This window comes from Callospermophilus lateralis, chromosome 2 (assembly GCF_048772815.1).
Source record: "Callospermophilus lateralis isolate mCalLat2 chromosome 2, mCalLat2.hap1, whole genome shotgun sequence".
Taxonomy (NCBI): Eukaryota; Metazoa; Chordata; class Mammalia; order Rodentia; family Sciuridae; genus Callospermophilus; species Callospermophilus lateralis.
The window spans coordinates 34703840-34720931 of NC_135306.1; the positions used below are offsets into that span (position 1 = coordinate 34703840).

Genomic DNA, 17092 nt, shown 5'->3' on the forward strand with positions numbered 1-17092 from the left:
TTCATTGCCTCATGAAACACTAAGTCCTACAGTGACATTAACTTCAGTCATGGCTACATCCCAGGGTCTTAATATCATCAGGACATGATCTTCAGCTACTGCTTTCTTTTGTGTTTGCTTCATTCAAAGATAGAAAAAAAAAATGGCCACCCTCGATCCTAGATTTAAATCTCCCCCATAGTTTGTGATCTAGGTGAAAACAGATCTCTTTCTTGAAAGTACCAGCTAAAATCTCTAGGGTGGACTGTAACTGGCTTGGCGTGGGTCACTCTGAAAGAATCATAGTAATCAATGGGAATGGGTAGCAAGTTGTTCATCCTCCCTGGACATCTGTCCACTCTTAAACTTAGAGGCTTGGGGCCTTATTTAAGAATGGGTAGGAAGTGATTTTCTCCAAAGCCATAGTAGACAGACCAAAAGATGTGTGTGTCCTTTGGAGAGAGTATTTGAATGTTGATCTATGGGGAAACAATATTAACTTTCATATTATTCAGGGTATTTATTGCTGTGTAACAAATCACCTCAGAACTTCTTGGCTTAAAACAATAAAAATTGCTTATAATCTCTAAGAATTCTAGGGTTGACTGGATTGGCAAGGTGATTCTCTCTTAGTCTGTCATGTGGTTATAATCAGACAGTGGCTGGGATTGAAATCATCTTGAAAGAACTGAGGTTAACTCCAGCTGGGCTTTCTCAAAGACAGCATGTGCCTGGGTTCCAAGAATAAGCTAAAAAGATGAGGCAAAAATTGTGTCCCCTTTTATGGCAATGATCACAAGTCACATGGTGTAACTTTTGCCATAGTCAGAGACTATGCCTGACTTTAAGGGGAGACGATATATCCCATATCTGTCTATCCCTCCACAGTTATTATTGCCATACTGGGGATTGAACCCATATACCCACTATACCTCCATGAGAATAGCATCAATGTCACATTGTAAGAAAGTATACAGAATGGGAGATCTTAATGTTACCTTGGCAAATAGAATCTGCTACACATGTTGCCTTATTTCAGATGACTAGTTTTTGTAAAAAAGAAAGAAAAAGAAATATAAATTAAGCTATGCTATATGCTAGTTCTTGGGTTGTCCTTATGTTGACCAGATTGTTTTGTTGCCTCGTATGATATACGATATATGATATAGTATCACTTTTTAGCTCTCTGGCATTGGTTCTCCCTTCTTCATTGCCTTTTTGGTTTTTTGCTAATTAATTGTATTGACTCCTCAATGCATAGTTTTATTAGATGGTTAAGGCAGTAACCAGCATACATATGTAAAAACAGAAAGGCCCTTCTTCCTTGCTCCCCTAGCACAGTAAGCAGGGTGGTGAGTCTATAAGTTCACCCTGTAGGAGCTCTCCCTGGAACTTTGAATCTTTTTTTTTTTAAATTATTTATTTATTTTATTAGTTGCTCAAGACAATACAATGATCTTGACATATCATACAGGAACTTTGAATCTTGAACAGATGATGTCATTACTTAAAGAAGTGTTGGAGGCCATTTATTATAGGGATAGTACTTCAAGGAGATTCATGGGGCTCTTGGGACTGTGGGTTTTGTGTTCTAGTCTTTTCAGAATTCCTTTGGCTGCTGTTCATTTCTGAGTCTGGTTCTTCAGCTTTTTAACTAAATCTTTGAGTCCTCAGAGAGCCTTCTAATTATCATTCAAGAAAGCCAGAGTTGGGTTCTGTTGATTATAAGCCTTAACTGACAGATTATCATAACTAGCTAGCTGTATTTTATACCTAAATAGATTTATTTCTTGTGATGTGTGATATTGCCAGAAAGCTTAATTGAAAAAAGTGATACTTATTTTGTTAATGATTTTTGTTAAAGCAATATTTACTAACTTTTAACAGTGGGCCTCTTAACAACAGTGGTATCTTAGAATCAAAAGAATTAAGAATTATTTTTGTTGTTGTTGTTGTTGAATTGAGATTTCTTATTCACAGAATGATTATGGGATGGGGTTGGAGATTGGGAATGCAAAATATGTTATGTAACATATATTTACTATTGGACTGTAGCATCTATTGATCCATATGATTACATATCACTTTATTCTTCAGTAGCACCAAATGTGCATTACAGATACTGTTGGGATCTGGCCAGATACCTGTTCTGTGCACTCCTCCTACAGCTTCTCTGAACTTTTGCCTCTAATGGCGTATATCTATAACTCTTTCAAGGACTTCCTTTGGGTGACTGGCATCAACTACTGTAAGGGCTTGGCAGTTTACATCCCCCTGAGAAGTCTCTTGGCTGTTGACTGACTGGTGCAGGGCTATGAAAGACCAGTTCCTTTGCCTTGAATAAGCTCAAATTTAGAGGCATTTTTAAATACTCCAGAGCTCCCTTGTTAGATTAGGCTAAAACTAGATTTTGTCTGAAATTATACCCTTGCTTGGCTGCTATTTCTTCCTTCTCTTGCTCCTCCCTCCCAGTTTTTCATGGGAGAACCTCTTGATATCACTTGGACTTGAATCCTTCACTCACAGTCTACTTCTGGGGAATCTAAACTAAAATAGCATGAATCATAAGCCTTCCTCATATTCATAATCTTTGGAAACACTTTTGGGAACATGGTAATACATTGCTATTTCCAATGCATTCTTAGAATATTGACTTTTGGCACTTTGGGATGGCCAAAACATATATTAAAAACGACACTAGTGCATTAGCTGCATTTCTCATTTGACTTAACTGATGGCTCCCTTTTTACCTTATTGAGTTATGCTGGTGTTACTAGATATTAAATAGCTTATCTTAGAAGTCAGTCATTGCAGTCACGGCAGTGGATTGTCCCTCACTATGCATGAATCCTTACTGCTCCATTCAGAAAAATTGGTCAGTATTAATTATTTAATTGCATTGCCTGGTAGGTTATATAGTCACTGTTTATTTCAGTATTGCATCATGAGAAGCTTTTTATCCTGAAATGGTTTCAATAATAAAAGATTTTTCTTTTCCATAGCATTTGATAGAGAGTTTCATTTAGAGGGCTGGGGATGTGGCCCCGTGGTGAAGTTCTTGCTTAGCATGAATGAGGCTCTGGGTTTGATCCCCAGCTTCACCACAAAAAAGTGTGTGGGGGTGGGTTTTCATATAGAACTATTTGGTACTGATGTGTTTTTTTTTTGGGGGGGGGTCATCATTTGACAGCTTTTCTAATTGTTGGAGTTGTTATAGTCTGTTTAGGTGCTTTTTTTTTTTTTTTTTCCCTAAACCAGAGGTATATGTAGTTTGCTGAGGCATATGTAGTTTACTTAAAGAGTCAGGTTCTACAAGATTTGTTAAGACAAAACACAAGGTTTACTTATTCTTCCTGCTTCTAATGCTTTTTGTTGTTGTTATTTTTTTCTTCATGACTTATCACTTTCAACTCTTAGCTAATTCTTTGGGTATTACATATGCATGTTAAATAATATGCATGGAGCTAATTCTTAATTTTTTAATTTAGCCAGTATTTATTGAGTGATCCTTGGTTACAGATGAGACTTTTGTTCTTGACAAATTTGATTTCTCCTTTTAAGTTCTGTGTGTGTGTGTGTGTGGGGGGTGCTGGGGATTGAACCCAGGGCCTTGTGCATGCAAGGCAAGCACCCTACTAACTGAGCTACATCCCCAGCCCTCTCCTTTTAATTCTGACAGTTTTTCTGTATGCATTTTAATGTACATCCTTCATTCCCCCATCTTTCCAATATAGTTAGAGATTTTACTGATCAGCTCTTCTCTAAGTATGGACCAGGGACCCTTGTCTTACCCCCACCCAGACTTTTTCAAGGGATCTGTAAGGTCGGAACTTTTCATAGTAATAATTTAACTTACTTTTTAAAACAATGTACAGAGGAGTTTTCCAGAGACATTTTCCAGAGGCATGTAATGTGTGATCTGACTGAAGAAGCAAATATGAGAATCCAGTTGTCTTCTGTTGATGCAAAATGCAAAACCATGTCATTCATTTTTTTAAAAATATTTTTCATCTGCAGCTAATTAAGCCGACTGGGTTCCATTACTTGTGGTGGCCCAGTGTGCAATGGCTGCAGATAGCAATCTCCTCAGTAGTGTATGCAGCCTATTTCTCATATGGGTTGCCCTAAGGGACCTTGGAGACAGCACTTTGAGTAGATGTTCATATTTCTGATCTCATGGTGTCCCTCATCTAGGTTCCATACAGTTATGTGGGGTGCCTTTGGGAAACCCCAGGGAACAGTGGCCAAGGTTCACATTGGCCAAGTCATCATGTCCACCCGCACCAAGCTATAGAACAAGGAACATGTGATTGAGGCCCTACACAGGGCCAAGTTCAAGTTCCCTGGCCGCCAGAAGATCCACCTCTCAAAGAAGTGGGGCTTTACCAAATTTAATGCTGATGAATTTGAAGACACGGTGACTGAGAAGCAGCTCATTCCTGATGGCTGTGGGGTCAAATATATCCCCAGTCATGGTCCCCTGGACAAGTGGCGGTCCCTGCATTCATGAGGGCTTCTAGTATGCTGTCTCCTTCTCAGTCACACACACACCAATATATCCTGTATTGTATCCCCCGCCCCCCCCCAAAAAAATATATATATATATATTCTTTTCAGTTGTCAATGGACCTTTATTTTATTTATTTATATGTGATGCTGAGAATCAAACCCAGTGCCTCACACATGCTAGGCAAGTGTTCTACCACTGAGCCACAACCCCAGCCCTCAATTCATTTTTTTAAAAATAATTATTTTTTTGTGAAATGTTGACATATAAAATTTTTAAAAATTATTGTTATGATGTCACTTTATTGAGCACTTATTAGGAAACCAATGTAATTTTTCATTACTAAAAATAGGCAAACAATCTTTAAAAATCACTTCTTCATTCCCTAGAGTTTTGTCCCTATTCTGTTTAAAATTCACTCTATTTCTTAGCATACCCCAGGCAGAGTAATAGTCAGGGCTTAATAAAAGACTAGTTGAAAATTTTTACATTGCCTGCACATCTACACAGTATAAAAATCAACTCTTCTGTCCTTTTCTTGTTTTGATTCCTTCACTTCTGGAACAATCACCTCTTACCCAGTAAAACTAGGCATTTCCAAAGCTATCTGCACATTACATATACTTGGAGGAGCTCTAGTTTTCAGAGGGATATCATAGTGTGTGTGTATCATTTGCAGCTGCCCAGAATCTTTTGAAAATCTTTCATTCGGGGGTTACATTTGGTTAGCCTGCAAATTGTGAGTCCCTGTTTCCTAAGGTAGAATCATAGTTACTACAGTACACTATAAGAACTAGATTCCCTTGGTTCTGCATATATGTCTGAGTGGAGTTGGGATGCAGATGTGAGCCATGGACAACCATTGACTACTCTATTCAAAACTGTAACCATTTAAATTAATTAAAATTAATGGAAATAAAAAGTTCAGCTCCTTTGTCTCACTAGCTACATTCAAGAGCTCAGTAGCCATGTAACTAGTTTACAGCATAACAACAGAACATTTCTATCATCATAAAAGTTCTATTGGACATTTCTGGTCTAGAAGGCAACAATGGCAGGTACTCTTCTGAGTAGTAAGCTAGAGCAAGGGACTTGCAAAGCAACATGTGATAGAATGGACAGTGGCAGTAGTGCTTTCTCTAGAATGGTTCCTAGATGTCTTTGGATATTCCTTTCTGGCTTTGGGGCATCCAAGTTTAGTTTTCATGTCCTTTTAGAGATTTTGTGATTGTCCTAATATCTAATCACAAACCTCTTTCTGTTTAAATTAGCTTAAGTTCATTGTAACTTAATTGAGAATTCTGATTTATACTGAGATGCCTTCCGACACACTTGATATTGGAGAGGGACAGTTGAATAATCTAATTGGTGCAATTTTTTTGGCTCTGATTAACTTTGATCTTGGTGGATTTGATTTTCTTGCCAGTCCAAACAATCATAAATTTAATGATTAAATTGGGATGAAAGTAGGTGGCTATTGAAGAAAACTTAGTTTGGAGTATCTCCAAAAGGATAATTGTACATGGATGTAAGTAAAAGACAGGTGTCTTTTCAAGTTTTGATCATCTCTTGTTACCATTCAGAACTTCCAGAGCCCCTGGAGAGCAGGAATCTTGAATCTTCTTTATTGCCCTAAAGATGACCTGCTAACAAGGCATAACAGGAGTCCCCGGCAGCCCTAAAGTATTTTGAGAAGAGCCTGGAGGAACATTTGTTCATCTCAAGAATTATTTGGAGGTTTTAGTGTAAGGGTTATGGAAAGTTAAAAGATTATATACACTGTTTACCCATCTTCTTATATTACTTAAACTTCTGTCTTTGTTGGAGTCATTTTAGCTACCTCAGTAGCCTCTTCTCAAAAGTCTCTGGGCCTTTGGACAATTCCCTCAAAGTGCTGCTTCTGTGACCATAATTTCTTTTTGCTATTTATGCTTGTTCTATAGAAAGTAGGGACTGAATATTTTAGTGAATGACCTTTTGGGGAAAAGGGAGGTGGTTTCTTCTTATACTCAAGATTTAATTGACATATTAAAAGTAAGCTATTTTTTTCTCATAACTTCTGTTTGTTGCAAAAGAAAAACATTGAAAAGAATATTACATTCTTTAAAATTAAAATTTTGGGTTGAAATGCTGTTTAGTTGGGAAGTAGCAAATCTTACCTGGCAGGGTTGTTTTGAAGATTGTAAATAAAAAGTACTTAGCTTAATAACTGCAGGAATGTAGAGGACTTGAGTAACTGAACTATCTTTTATTATTACTTCCACCACTTACCTCCAATACTGTCACCCAGATTGCTGCTGCGACATTGCTAACTCTGTTCTCTCTAGGAGAGAAACAATAAGCTGAATGTCTGCTGCTTTTCTGATAGGGCCCAGTTTTACATGGTCTCTAGTTTCTTAGTGCAACTCTGGGGCTTGTACAGCTTCTGCAACAATTCCCTGTTGTTTCAAACCAGAATGTTTCTCCCTTGTTATTGCTACAAAGTGGTCACTTTTTGAATTTGGCACTTACTAGTATATGAGTTTACTTTGGAAGGTAGAGGCTATCAGACCTGTGAGCTGTAATTACATTTTTGTTTAATCTCCTCAAAATCTTGAGCTCTTGGTCCCTAAGTGAGTTGGGCAGGGGTCCAGTATGGTATCTGCTGCTGCCCACCACTGTTGGCTCTTTGCTGTCAGCAGGAAATCTTGGCAAAGCAAGTAGGTATGTGGCAGTGGCTCCCTCCTTGTCTATCTGCTCTCCCACATCTGATAGTAAACAGCAGACATCTTCATTGGGAAAGTGTGTTCAGGTGATATATTTTGTTGTTGAAAGTCATCAAAAGTTAAAAAAAAAAAAAAAAAGTAAAAGAATATGGCCAACATGTGGCTACTGTTTGGATACATCATTCCAATATTTATTTCCAGGTATAATGCCAGCAAAATGGCATAGTATTCTCAGTTGCCATAGTAGACCCTTGGTTTTGGTGAATTTAGAGTTTTCCATTTCATTTGTTTCCCAGGATCCTGAACAACTTTGGCCTTAACAAGTGGTTGAGCCTGGTAAGCTGCGTATCCATGTTGGCCTCTACCTCTAGCAATTTTTGTGAAATGCCATAATAGTATTTGTGAATTTGGAGATTTGCAAAAATATCAGGGTATATAGCTTTAGAATGTTAGGATCTAAGCTGGGTGCTATGGTACATGCCTGTAATCCCAGCAATTCAGGAGTCTGAGGTAGGAGGATCACAAGTCCAAAGCTAATCTCAGCAATTTAGACTCTCAGCAACTTAACAAGAGAGTCTTTCTTAAAATAAAAAGGAAAAGTTCTGGGAATATAACTTAGTGGTTAAATACCCTGGGTTCAATCCCCAGTGCCAAAAAAATAAAAAATAGTTAAGGATCTACCATGTTTTTAAAAATTAATCTTATATATATATATATTTATATTTTAAAACCCACATAGTTCCATAAGGCTTATAGTTATTTTTTTTTTAATTGCTGTCTTTTCTTCCATGTCTCCTACCCGACTTCCCATGCGAATTTGCCTCCCCTTACTCCTAATATCCCATGTTATGACTATGTAAATCTTGTCCGCAAATGAACCACTTGGTATGCTACAACTAAACAACCTCTTATTTTTCCTGGGGCTAATCATTGCCTCATTTAAAAATTTTCTTGTTTCTTTAAGAATGTATTTTTACACTTTGATGAAACTGCTAAAGGCTTCCCATTCTCATCCACACCAGGTGATCTATCCATTCCTTTTTTTAAAAAAAAAAACCCTTAGAGATTTTCTTCGTGGCTACTCCTTCTTCCTCTATTCTAGTCTGAACTGGTTGTTCTTGGCCCACTGCCTAGTTGTCATCTCAAGCTTTATCACCATCTAAAATTCTCTTTGCCTGTCTTCTGTGGTGAGTATTCTGTTTTCTATGTTGTTCTTGGATCTTTCCCTGATTTATTCTCAACTTTATGGCTTTAGAAGCTTCTTGAGACAAAAGATGAGGGAAGTAAAACCTTGCATTCAGTTCTTGCTTGTCTGAAAATACCTTGGTTTATCCTCATAATTGATTGGTAGGATGTGGAATTCTAAATTAGAAATAATTTTCTTGGAGAATTTTGAAGGAAATATCTTCTAGTTTTCAACATTGCTTTGAAAAAGCCTAAATGTCAATTTTATTCCTGATTCTTTGTCACCTGCCCCCAACACAGGATCTTTAAATCTCAGATATTGTAAAATATCGTGGTAATGAGCCTGGTGTAGTCATTTGTTTCTTCATTCATATCGTTGAGCACTTAGGGGCTCATTTAGTCTTCATAAGAAAATTCTTCGGTTCTAAAATTTGTTCTGATATTTCTTTTTTTTTTTTTAAAGAGAGAGTGAGAATTTTTAATATTTATTTTTTTAGTTATCGGCGGATACAACATCTTTGTTTGTATGTGGTGCTGAGGATCGAACCCTGGCCGCACGCATGCCAGGCGAGCGCGCTACCGCTTGAGCCACATCCCGAGCCCCTGTTCTGATATTTCTTAAATTATTTTTCTCCTCTTTTTCTGTCTTTTGTCTTTCTTATAGTCAGCGTTGGACCTCATTAATTAATTCTTTTTTTAAAAATCCATTCACTTTTATTTCTCCTTTGTCATGTCTTTGAGAGTTCCTCAATCATTCTCTTTCAGCTCTTCCATTAACTTTTTGAAAAAACTTTTCATGCTGGGCATGGTGGTAAATGCCTATAATCCCAGTGGCTCAGGAAGAGGATTACAGGTTCAAAGCCAGCCTCAGTAACTTAGCAAAACCCTATCTCAAAATAAAAAATAAAAGAGGGCTAGGGATGTGGCTCAGTGGTTATGCATCTTTGGGTTCAATCCCTGGTACAAACACACACAACTTTTGCTATTTTTAATTTCTTCTTTTAAAAAAATTTGAAAGTACATTATTTCATGGATGTACTGTTCTTTCTCTCTGATGATGTTAATTATAAGTGTTTTCCCCACTGAGTCTTCTTTGCTTTTTCTTGCATTGCTTCTGTTTCTTCCAAATGCTTCCCTGTCCCCATTTGTCTGCTGCTTTGTCTTTTGTTTTTTCTTCCAGTTTATGTTCCTCCTAAATATTCATGTTTAAGAGTGAAGCACTGACTATGGTTGGAAGCTGAGTAGGGACAGATGGGCTTCCTAATGTGGAAACTAGATGGAGTCCCAATTGTTGTATCGGAGGGGCTTCCAAATATCAGGTTCTCCAGAGAAGAATCTCCAGGCTACTTCTTGGGAGGTATGAGTCTGGCTTCTAGTCTTCTAGCTGAAGAGGTCAGAGGGTATCCCATCATTTGAATGCAAAGTTTAATTTAAAACTTTAGCTTTCAGTGTAGTGCTGATCCAGCCTCAGTGATCACTTAGTGCCCTGAGTACAGGTTCAATTCCCCAGGCCCTGCAGGAGACTGGAATGCTTACTTTGCCCAGCAGGCCACCACTTCAAGAGGCAAGAGCCCCTTCCTTGTCTCCTGTTGTTCCCCTATCAGAGCACTTGTAATTCTTTATATTAGAGTTGCCTGTTTCCCTTAAGGAACTGAACCCGATCATTTTCTCTCTATTAACTTAGGTGCATTAGCTATTTAGTCTCCATATTTGTGTCCTGAGTCTTAGCCATGTTCAGCCAAATCCCATCCCAGAAGCCACAGATTGATTCTTTGGAGAGGGTGAAACGGCTTTTAGCTCTGTGGCTTCTTCAGCCTGTGGGCAGAAGGCACCAAGGAATGCCTTTTGAGAGTTACTGGCCTGGTATTTTAACCACATAATAAGAGATTATCCCAAGTCAAGGGTAGGGGACTTTGAACCAGCAGTCGCAGAGTTCCTAGGAGATGTAGTAGTTTCTCAGATGAAAATAGGAAGTTCTTATTTCTAATGAATCCAGAAGATAAAAACATACAGACATTTAATGTCTTCTTTTTAAATTTTTTAGTTTCAGATAGATACAATACCTTTATTTTATTATTATTTTTTTTAATGTGGTGCCCAGGATCGAACCCAGTGCCTCATGCATGCTAGGCAAGCAGCGCTCTACCACTGAGCCACAACCCCAGCCTGACATTTAATGCTTCTAAACACAACATTGGAAAGCTATAGAGATATATGTGATATTTTAAGTAGTCAGAACAGTGAGTTTAGTACAAACTCTGTAGTTCAAAGTAGACTCTAAAAAACTGGCTTTGGACCAAGATTGTTTATCTTGTTTTCCTTTCCCATTTGTTTTTATAAACTTATGTATAGGTAGGTTTATTGGGCTTTCTTGAGTTATAATGTATATACCATAAAATTGCTTATTGTAACAAATATACATATTTTAGTACATTTTTAGTTGTATACCTGTGACCATAATTAGAACATTTAGAATTAGAACATTCTGTCATACCTACCCCTAAATCCGTCTTTCCATTTGTATTCATTCCTTAATCCTGTCATCTACTGTCTCTACCTTTTTAAAAAAAATGTTTTTTTTTTAGATGTAGATGGACCTTTGTTTTATTCATTTATTTTTATGTGGTGCTGAGCCTCGAACCCAGTGCTTCACACATGCTAGGCAAGTGCTCTACCACTGAGCCACAACTTCAGCCCCTAGGGTTTATACCTTTAAGATGACAACAACAAAACCAAAAATTATAGTATCTTTTTTTTTTTTTTTTGTACTAGGGATTGAACCCAGGGTTACTTAACCATTGAGCCACATCCCCAGCCCTTTTTTATACTTTATTTAGAGACAGGGTCTTACTGAATTGCTTAGGGCCTCACTAAGTTGTGGAAGCTGGCTTTGAACTTTTGATCCTCCTGCCTCAGCCTCCTAAGCCACTGGGTTTACAGGCATGCGCCACCGTGCCTGGGTGTAGTGTCTTTTTAATGGGGTTTCAGGAATGGGGTTGGGCGGGGAGTGCATGTGTGTAATTTACTACCATCTAAAACCAGAAATCTTCCAATTTAATTTTGATTTGCCCTTTTGCTTATTTAAGGTTGTGAAGACTGGAATTTCTTGGCATTCATTTGCTGCTCTAGAGAATGTAGAATCCTGACAGACTTGTGTGAGGTCAATATGCCTTCACACACACATTGGTCTTTTCTAACTCAGACCCTTAGTGTTCTAAGTGGGTCATATGAAATTATGGGAAGCTTATAAGGAGCCCACATGTGTACACAAATTGGCATCTGCTCCTTATTTGACAAATTCTTAGTTTGGGTGCCCATCATTGGAGATATCACAAGGTTTTAACAGGTACAGGCTTAGCCATCTGTACCTTTCTTTTTGTCTCACCCTTTGTGTTTTGGCTTTGCCTTATGCTTTTCTAAGTCTTAACACTTTTCTTTCTTTGTTTTTCCTATAGGATCATGGATTTTCCTGGTCACTTTGAGCAGATCTTCCAGCAGTTGAATTACCAGAGACTTCATGGCCAGCTGTGTGATTGTGTCATTGTAGTGGGGAATAGACATTTTAAAGCCCACCGCTCTGTGCTGGCAGCATGCAGCACACATTTTCGAGCTCTGTTCTCAGTGGCAGAGGGAGATCAGACCATGAACATGATCCAGCTGGATAGCGAGGTAGTGACAGCGGAGGCCTTTGCTGCGCTGATTGACATGATGTATACCTCCACCCTCATGCTGGGGGAGAGCAATGTTATGGATGTCTTATTGGCAGCCTCTCACCTGCATTTGAACTCTGTTGTTAAGGCATGTAAACATTACCTAACAACAAGGACACTGCCCATGTCTCCCCCCAGTGAGCGCGTTCAAGAGCAGAGTGCCCGCATGCAGCGCTCTTTTATGCTGCAGCAGCTGGGACTAAGCATCGTGAGCTCAGCCCTCAATTCCAGCCAGAGTGGCGAGGAACAGCCAGCCCCCATGAGCTCATCAATGCGCAGTAACCTGGACCAGCGGACACCCTTCCCCATGAGACGCCTTCATAAGCGCAAGCAGTCTGCAGAGGAGCGGGCCAGACAGCGCCTCCGCCCCTCCATGGATGAGTCTGCCATTTCAGATGTCACAGCTGAGAATGGGCCTTCAGGGGTTCATTCTCGGGAGGAGTTCTTTTCACCAGATTCCCTGAAAATTGTGGATAATCCTAAAGCTGATGGAATGAATGACAACCAGGAAGATAGTACTATGATGTTTGACCAGACTTTTGGTGCTCAAGAAGATGCCCAGGTGCCTAGCCAGTCTGACAACAGTGCTGGTAACATGGCACAGTTGTCCATGGCCTCTCGTGCAACTCAGGTTGAGACTACTTTTGAGCAGGAAGCTGCAACTGAGAAAAGTGGCTTCCAATGTGAGAATCCTGAGGTTGGCCTTGGTGAGAAGGAGCACATGAGAGTGGTGGTAAAATCTGAGCCTCTGAGCTCACCTGAGCCTCAGGATGAAGTGAGTGATGTGACCTCTCAAGCAGAAGGCAGTGAGTCCGTAGAAGTGGAAGGAGTTGTTGTTAGTGCAGAGAAGATAGACCTCAGCCCTGAAAGTAGTGATCGGAGTTTTTCAGATCCCCAGTCCAGCACGGACAGGGTAGGTGATATCCACATTTTGGAAGTTACAAATAACCTAGAACATAAGTCCACTTTTAGTATTTCAAATTTTCTCAACAAGAGCAGAGGAAGTAACTTTAGTGCGAATCAAAACAATGATGATAACATTCCAAACACTACTAGTGACTGCAGGCTGGAGGGCGATGCCCCTTACTTGTTAAGTCCAGAGGCTGGGCCTGCAGGCGGGCCCTCCTCTGCCCCTGGCTCCCATGTGGAGAACCCATTCAGCGAGCCTGCAGACTCCCACTTTGTCAGGCCCATGCAGGAGGTGATGGGCCTACCCTGTGTGCAGACTTCAGGCTACCAAGGAGAACAGTTTGGGATGGATTTTTCCAGGTCTGGTTTGGGCCTCCACTCCTCCTTCTCCAGGGTAATGATGGGTTCCCCCCGAGGAGGAGCCAGTAACTTTCCATACTACCGCCGTATAGCTCCCAAAATGCCAGTTGTAACTTCTGTCAGGAGCTCACAAATCCCGGAAAACTCTGCCAGTTCCCAGCTAATGATGAATGGGACCACATCCTCATTTGAAAATGGCCATCCCTCCCAGCCTGGCCCCCCACAGTTGACCAGGGCATCTGCTGATGTCCTGTCAAAGTGCAAGAAGGCCTTATCAGAACACAATGTCTTGGTTGTAGAGGGAGCTCGCAAGTATGCCTGCAAAATCTGCTGCAAAACTTTTCTGACTTTGACAGATTGCAAGAAGCACATCCGCGTTCACACAGGTGAAAAGCCGTATGCCTGCCTGAAGTGTGGCAAGAGGTTTAGTCAGTCCAGCCACCTGTATAAACATTCCAAGACTACCTGCCTGCGCTGGCAGAGCAGCAATCTTCCTAGCACTTTGCTCTGACTATTTGTCCTCAGGAGACAGTGCCAGCTAGTTGCGGGACTAAAACTAAAATCGTTTTGGTGGGTGGTTAATGCCATTGGGTTTGAGGCTTCCGCTGCCCAGTGGCTCTTGCAATTTTCAATGACTAGTAAGCGGACAACTGTTCATGTAGCACTTGTGCTGCAGCATTTCTGAGTGAAATGCGCATCTGGGGAGAGGGATGTGATCCCTGGAACCAAGTTCTTCCTTAGGGTTGAGTGACATAGTCATAAAGTAGTTTGTAATTGATGTTAAAAGTGGCACACTTAAAAATTAAAAATTGAAGTGCAAAAAATTTTTTTAGAAATTTTTGTAAAGCTCTGTGAAGCATTTAATTACATATCCTATATGTAATGGGAATATTGTATCCCTGTACAGTGATGCAAAGTACACTTACGTGTAACCAGTGGCAACTTTGTGCCTGTCTGAAAGGAAGGCCCTTGAAGACAGGCCTGTTTGCCACAAATGCTTTAAAGTGTATCCTGAGCTAGTCCTAGGCCTCAGAAAGTACTGTATTTTTTATTTTTGTCTGATTTGCAGTCATAGATACTGCACTTTGGTGCTGACACTGGGCCCAGGGCAAGCATTCTCTTAGAATAGGTGTATATACTTTTGAATACATCTCTGTTGGATAGATGTTTTAAAAGTTTCTGGTTTTAAAGGCCAAGTTGTAAACGGAGTATGTACTTATATGGAGTGACAAGTAAGGTATTGTTTCTGTGTGTGCGGTTTTAGCAGTATTTTAACCAACTCGTATTACTGATGTCACAGTTCATGTTTGAAAGTCAGGAAAGAGCTAGTGTTTTGTCTTTGTTCTGATGATGTGGAGTCATGTTTTGTGGGGTTTTTATGGTGCATTTACCTTTTGCTCCATCCAGACCTCAAAGGCCAGTCCAGTCTGACGCATCCCACCCTTGGACAAGCCTGTTCTCTGCTTCCTTTCTTCCTGTACCCACTATGGCATCCCTCCCAGGCCTAGATTCCTGTTTTCAGTTACAAACTAACCAAAAATAATGCCACCCCTCCATGGGTTTTATTATTGTTATATACCATACTTTTAGTTCGTTCTCCCAACTGAATACTGAGTGTAGTTTGAAATCCAAATGTGGTAGTGTTCGTGGACCAGTATTTTCCAGGCTCTGTAAGAGAGTAAAGCAGTCCATAGCACAGAAGTTACCAGGAGCATTCAGAACTGTTGGGAGAAGCATTTGGGTCACTGCCCAGGGCCTTTCTGGGCCTTCTTGTCTCACTTGCCCATTTGAGTCAATGCCCAGGGCCTTTCTGGGCCTTCTTGTCTCACTTGCCCAGCTTCACCTTGCTGTCCTCTGACACAATGCTATTGGGGGCTGTTGGTGGCACCTGTATCAGGCCACATCCTGGCTCACATAAACCAGGGGAAACAGCACAGGTTCATGCATCTCTGTAGAACTCAGTTCAGTTCATGCATGAACATGAGTTCATTTTATTTTTTAAATATGGCTTTCTCAGAGATACTAAACCATTTTTGTGCATAATTCAGAGAATTTATTCAGTTCTTATGTTTAGAAAACTAAGTATTTATGTGTCACCTAAAACAAAATTGAACGTGTCTTCTCCACTTAATAATCTGGTGTGTGCAGTTACAAATCTGTGGATAAGCCCATAATGTTCACAGAGGGCTTGGCATCTCCTAGGAACTGATTCCCAGAGAGGAAAGCTCAAAGGGAAACCTGTGACTTTTCCTTTTGAGCAGATGTGGGAAAGACACCATTGGAGGATATGGGGTCACCTGTGAAATCCAGTTCTACATGTGGCTCATTGTCAGCAGTCCTTATCCAACAAGTTGTAAGGGGTTCTACAGCTACCACCACCATGTGACGTAGGACCCACATCCTGTGAGGAGTCAGATGGGTCAGCATGGAGAACAGGAGGCCCTGCCTGGGCCTAGGGCAAGAAGCCAGTGACACTGGCTTTTGAGGAGGTGCTGCCAGGAGCCTGTCCTCTTGTCCCTGCTCAGGCATAAGTGTACTTTGCTTTGGGGCCTGCCTCTGACACTCCTGGAGCCTTGCCTCTCCACTGCTGGATGGAACCTGGAATCTCATCTACCTCTTAGTTTCTACATGTGAGAAGCGAGCTTGCAGGCCAGTGTCCCTCGACATGCTGTAGCACTTAAAAAATAATCTTAACGTTCCCTGAAAACCAGTCCCCGGGTTCCTATGATCTGGAGTTTGTACCTGGATTATCTGGTGTTGGGGACCTGAGTTTTGATTGGTTAGCCTTAATCACAGCCTGGCATAATCATGTAGAATCTCTTCTGGTGATCACATCATTAAGTTCATCAGGGCACCCATGTCAGTGGTGCTATGCTGGTCAAAAATTGAGATTTTGAAATAAAAAATTTGTCATATTTATGTCTGTAATTATGTGTTCTTTTTCCTTGCTTAAGTTGTTAAGGTTGAAACAAAATAGGGAAGTAGTAGTTATTTCTCTGTTAGCCCTGCTTTGACTAGTACTTTTTAAAACTGAGCCCTCTATATAATAATATTGTCAATCAATAACAGTAATTGAGTCATTCCACTCAAATTATTTCTTCTGCTTTCTCCAGCCCTTCATGTCTTTGAGCTGTGGACTTGGGTGAGCTTTCATTCTCAGTCCACTCACTTATTCTCGGACCAGCTCAACCATGGACTTTGTACTGTACCTACCTCCCAAGTTGAAATCTCCATTTGCCAGCATGGCTTGGCTGGGGAAGAGCTAGAAGCTGATTCAGCACAAAGCAGGACTTTGGCAACAGCCCTAGTGGCCTGGCCTTAGGAAACAGTGAGTAAAGGTTGATTAAAAAGCACATCTAGCCAGGCACAGTAGTGCAGGCCTGTAACCCTAGCAATTTGGAAGGCTGAGGCAGGAGGATCACAAGTTCAAAGCCAGTCTCAGCAATTTAGTGAAGTCCTAAGCAACTTAGCAAGACCCTGTCTCAAATTAAAACAAAAGAGTCTGGAGATGTGGCTCAATTGGTTCAAGCCCCTGGTCCCCCCCCCCCAAAAAAAAAAAAAGAACATCTAGCCAGGCTCCCATGGCACACACCTGCAATTCAGGAGGCTAAGGCAGAAGGAGAGCCTGGGAAGTTGCTTAATGGTAGAGCACCCCTGGGTTCATCCCCAATACCAAAACAACAAACCCTAACTACCTGGGGGGCAAAGCACAAGATGAACAAAAGAAGCAAAGTGTT

At 40.5% G+C, this 17092-nt stretch overlaps 1 protein-coding gene and 1 non-coding gene across 2 annotated transcripts in view; both read left to right on the plus strand.

Annotated features, from left to right (window-relative positions):
* The window catches only part of Zbtb5 (zinc finger and BTB domain containing 5), a 34430-nt gene extending 18147 nt beyond the window's left edge, over positions 1-16283 (plus strand). The window contains exon 2 of the mRNA XM_076845802.1: positions 11832-16283. Coding sequence (XP_076701917.1) covers positions 11836-13866 — 2031 coding nt within the window. The 5' untranslated portion in view covers positions 11832-11835 and the 3' untranslated portion in view covers positions 13867-16283. The remainder of the gene's footprint in view (positions 1-11831) is intronic.
* On the plus strand, positions 3991-4125 carry LOC143393242 (small nucleolar RNA SNORA70). The gene has a single exon (XR_013090542.1). It is a non-coding gene; the product is annotated as a small nucleolar RNA SNORA70 (small nucleolar RNA).
* Positions 16284-17092: the final 809 nt, after the last annotated feature.